Source organism: Cornus florida, unplaced genomic scaffold, assembly GCF_030987335.1.
Source record: "Cornus florida cultivar Cherokee Brave unplaced genomic scaffold, ASM3098733v1 CherokeeBrave_3.0.0_Hap2_Chr09, whole genome shotgun sequence".
Lineage (NCBI taxonomy): Eukaryota > Viridiplantae > Streptophyta > Magnoliopsida > Cornales > Cornaceae > Cornus > Cornus florida.
Window position 1 is genome coordinate 48691829 of NW_026775579.1, and position 4907 is coordinate 48696735.

General features: G+C 43.3%; 1 protein-coding gene across 1 annotated transcript; it reads right to left on the reverse strand.

The window, feature by feature from the left end:
* Positions 1–2474: 2474 nt before the first annotated feature.
* LOC132272581 (uncharacterized) lies at positions 2475–4254 on the reverse strand. The gene is made up of 3 exons (XM_059773701.1): positions 3376–4254; positions 2953–3282; positions 2475–2744 (listed from the first exon to the last, which is right to left on the reverse strand). Exons 1-3 carry the CDS (start codon positions 4252–4254, stop codon positions 2475–2477), a joined length of 1479 nt encoding a protein of 492 aa, XP_059629684.1.
* Positions 4255–4907: the final 653 nt, after the last annotated feature.

Sequence of the window (4907 nt, forward strand, 5' to 3'; positions counted from 1 at the left end):
GAACAGCTACTCCCTTCTGCCCCTGTTCGAGCCATAGAGGTTTGCTCCTCCCCTCTTCTTCCATTGTCATAATCATCTCACCAATTTTTTTATATCGTTATTGTTTCTATCTGACAATGCAGGGCCTGTATCACACCATGGCTCTTTGTGCCACCGCTGAGGCTCAGTCTCTCTCCATTCAGAAGTTGGAGAAAGACCTTAGCAATTCTGAGAAGAAGGCATCCCATGCCATTGCAAATGCCCAAATTGCATATGAAGCTAGGGATATTTATAAGAAGCGTTTGGCTGCTTCTGATGCAAAAGTGGAGTCGCTGGAGGCTGAGGTCCAGCGTTTGAATGATGCCCTTAGCACCTGCATCATTACAGGGAGGCAGATGCAAGGGCGTTACTCCACTCTAGTGCACTTGTCTAGCGCCAAGGCCTACATGTCCGGCTTCAACCAAGGTTCAGGCGAGAAAACAACAAATCCCGAGGCTTTTGATACTCATATGGGGGTGTCTTTCCCTTATGATGAGGGTCCAAAGGCTCAGGAAGCTAAAGTTCTCTTCGCCGAGACAGTGAAGGCTCATCCTGAAGTCCCTTCAGCTCTAAGTGTCTCAACTCCTTTAGCTGCTCCTGGCCCATCAAATCCTCCACCTGCAAGTCCAGCTGTGGTGGATGCTTTTGAATCTACCCCGTTTGATCCGAAGAGGAAGTAGGCTCAAGTAATCTTGTTCTTTTTATAATGAAACAATATTTGGAATAGCAATTATGAATGATAAAACCATGTTTCTTAAGCTGTGATGCCTTAATTTTGCTTCGACTGAGTATACTTGAATGCTTTTAATATTGCACACACTTTGTCGGATGTGATAATTTTAAGGAAAGTACCCTGCCTGAGGGTTCCACATTTGTTTTAGTCCGAAGCAAAACTAAATAAAATGTGAAGAAGGGATCTCCTCTGACGGTTTACCTAATAACAGAGGATTGTTTTTTCCTTTGGTGATTTAACCGTCAAGGGAACCCTTCTTGAAATGGATTTGTGTGAAGTAAGTATGTTTATACTTGTTTCTTCTTGTATTTTTTTGATATGGGATAATCTCGTGGCTCATATTACCGAACTTAGAGTCAATGAGTATGACCTTCACAAGACCTCGGTGCTGGGCGTAAGAGTAAGTTTTATTGAATCGGACACTTAGGGTCCGAAGCGAATGAATTACTCCCCGGCTCTGAGCCTGAGGGGAGGTTTGCCGAGCTGGACACTTAGGGTCCGAAGTGAGTGAATTACACCCCGGCGCTGAGTCTGAGGGGAGGTTTGCTGAGCTGGACACTTAGTGTCCGAAGCGAATAAATTACTCCCCGGCACTGAGTCTGAGGGGAGGTTTGCTGAGCTGGACACTTAGGGTCCGAAGCGAGTGAATTACTCCCCGGCGCTGAGCCTAAGGGGAGATTTGATGAGCTGGACACTTAGGGTCCGAAGCGAGTGAATTACTCCCCAGCGCTGAGCCTGAGGGGAGGTTTGCTGAGCTATCGCATATATATATATATTTATTTATTTTTAAACAACTTGTCATGAGGCCGAAGACTCAAAAATGATAGGAGGCCAAGAAAGCGAGTAACAGTGGTTGGGAAGTTTCCTATTTGTTATTTTGGAGACTTTCTACCACTGAGACTCCCTTCTTGGCAACCAAATGTAGTGGATTACGCATATATCAACTGCATTTCTTTTGTACTTCTATCTGATGTGGGACATAGATTAAACTTTGTCAAAAAAGTCAGTGTAAAGAATGCCTCTGGTATTGGGCTTGGTGGCCTTTAATACCAGTGGGCCCTCCTTACACTACAGTCAACTATTTGAATATTCCCATATATAACAGAAGGTAAAACATACTTTTTTATCGATGTGGGATAGAGAGCTTTAAATAGGCCATAACTTGGGTTTAAATTTATCGATGTGGGATAGAGAGCTTTAAATAGGCCATAACTTGGGTTTAAAAAAGAATCATTTTGAAGAATGCTTCTTAATAACTTGATTTTAGCATTGCTTTGCATAAAAATTGCATAATGCGTCTTGGCACACGAATATGCATAACAATCGCATAATTATAATTATAGGGTACTAGTATGGCCCCCATTTTTATGGAAAGAAATAAATGAAGTAGAATTGTACTGAATACGATAGAAGCAGCATAAAGAAAAAACCTGATTGACTGTGGGCATAAGCAGCCTTATTTGTGAAGAATTACTAGCAAAATTGACAAACTTATCTAATGGTAATACCTTTTAAGGTGTATTGCATTCTAAGGATGCGCAATGGGACATCCTTCAGCTTCGGTCAAACGATATGCTCCCTTCCCCACTACTTCGGTAACCCTATAAGGTCCAGTCTAATTAGGTTCCAGTTTCTTTACATGAGCTGTCTCTTACTTCAAAACCCAATTGCCTACCACAAAGCTCTTAAACCTTACGTGTTTGTTATAACTGCTGTGCAACTGTTACTGATATGAAGCAAGCCTAATTACTGCAGCATCCCTCTTCTCATCTAAGAGATCGAGGCTGTGTTCGAGCTGCTGACCATTGTTTCCTTCAAGTAATAAGAATGTCCGAAGGGTTGGAACTGCCGCCTTGGTTGGGATCACAACTTCCAATCCATAAGCCATGGTAAATGGACTTTCCCCTGTGGGCCGCCGTGGTGTGGTTCGGTACGCCCAAAGCACCTGAGGGAGATTCTCGTACCATTTTGTTTTGAGTTTCTCCAACTTCTTCTTTAAACAACTGAAAAATGATTCGGTTAGTTATTTCAGCTTGTCCATTCCCTTGTGGATGACTGACTGTAGCTAGCTTTTGTACAATTCCATGCTCAGCGAAGAATTTTCTTGTACTCTTATTGTCGAGGTTTTTACCATTGTCCATCATAATGACTTTTGGTACCCCAAACCGGCAAATGATGTTGTTCTAAAGAAAACTTTTTACCTGCTCATGAGTCACACTTGAGTAAGCCTCAGCTTCCACCCATTTTGTGAAATAGTCTGTAGCCAACAGCACATATTCCTTTTGTTCCACGATCTTTGGTAACGGGTCCACCATATCAATCCCCCATTGTGCAAACAGCCATAGATTTGCCATTGCATGTAAATCTTCGGCAGGTTGATGCTTCATTGGACCATGGCGCTGACACTTATCACATCTCCGGGCGTACTCTTCAGCATTCCGGGCCAAGTACGGCCAGAAGTAGTCTTGAGTTAGAACCTTATGTGCAAGGGATCTGCCTCTAGAGTGGTTGCCGCAATCTCCATCATGAATCTGTTTCAATACCACAAGAGCCTCAGTAGGGCTTAAACATTTCAGGTAAGGACCTGAAAATGATTTCCGGTATAACTAGTTGTTGATGATGACATATTTAGCTGCGGTGAGTCTGAGCTTCCGCGCCTCATTTTTCTGGCTTGGAAGAGTCCCATGCTTGAGGTAGGCTTCCAATGGATCAATCCAGCATGGTTCTCGCAGAATGACTGGAATCACCATTACTTCTTGCTGAGGGTTGATGCTGGGTTCGTCCAGGACGTCAATTGGTACAATCCGAGTTAGATCTTCATTTGAGGATGACGCTGCCGTACTCAATTGATCTGCTTCAACATTCTCAACACGAGGTACCTGGTGGAATTCGACTTGATAGAATCCTAGTGTAACATTCTCCACAGCTTCTTTATATGCTTTCATCCTTTCCTCTTTGGGATGATACTGACTTGTCACTTGATTTATAACAAGCTGTGAGTCACTAAAAACTTTTAAACACCGTACCTGAAGGCTGTTGGCTAATCGAAGACCAGCAAGTAACGCCTCATATTCAGCCTTATTATTTGTAGCAGGGAAATTCAAGCAAACGGACTGCTGCAACTTGGTGCCTTCGGGTGTTGATATAACAACCCCAACTCCTGCAGTTGTTTGGTTCGAGGAGCCATCGACCCGAAGCTCCCACTGTGGTTCAGGGAGTTCTGGCTCTTCGGGAGTGTCTTCATAGTCTAAAAGAAAGTCTGCTAAGGCTTGTCCCTTGTGCGACACCTTCGACTCATAAGTTATGTCGAAGGAACTGAGCTCGATAGCCCATTTGGTAATTCTCCCAGATAGATCTGGTTTAGAGAGTATACCCCGCATAGGATAGTTGGTGAGTACCACGATGCTATGAGATTCAAAATAATGCCGAAGCTTCCTTTTGGCATAAACCAAGGCTAGGATGATTTTCTCCGCTTTGCTATACCGTGTCTCTGCATCTTTCATTGTCTTACTTGTGTAGAAGACTGGATGTTGAATCTTTCCTTCCTCTCTAATCAATGTTGCACTTGTCGCTATGCTAGAAATTGCTAAGTACATAATAAGAACCTATCCGGGTTTTGGAGCAGATAGAATTGGAGGTTCGGCCATATAACGTTTCAACTGATTGAGGACCTGCTGCTGCTGAGGTCCCCATATATCCTTATTCTTAGATCTTATGGCATCGAAGAATGGTTTGCACTTATCTGATAATCGAGATATAAACCGGCTGAAGGCTGCGATCCAACCGGTAAGAACTTGCACCGCCCTACGATTTTTTGGTTCCTGATTCTGCATAAGGGCCTTAGCCTGAGCCGGGTTTACCTCTATCCCTCTTTTATTCACTATATGGCCGAGGAATTGACCTAATGATATTACAAAGAAGCACTTAGATGGATTCAGCTTCATATTGTACTTCTTCAGAGTATTGAAAACTTCCTGGAGGTGCTTCGGATGGTCTTCCTTCTTCACACTTTTGACCACCATGTCATCTATATATGCTTCAACCGTCTTCCCTAACAAATTGTCAAAGATCTTGTTAACAAGGCGTTGATAAGTGGCTCCGGCGGTATTCAGCTCGAAGGGCATGACCCTGTAACAATAAGTCCCCTTTTCTGTAA

Bases quoted from the DNA above. Each gene is read 5' to 3' on its own strand.
- LOC132272581 (XM_059773701.1), bottom strand. From the start codon at position 4,254: ATGAAAGATGCAGAGACACGGTATAGCAAAGCGGAGAAAATCATCCTA. The intron at 3,283-3,375 runs GTCATCATCAAC...GTATTGAAACAG, and splicing joins GACTCACCGCAGCTAAATAT to ATTCATGATGGAGATTGCGG. The intron at 2,745-2,952 runs GTAAAAAGTTTT...AGTTGTTTAAAG, and splicing joins CAAGTGTGACTCATGAGCAG to AAGAAGTTGGAGAAACTCAA.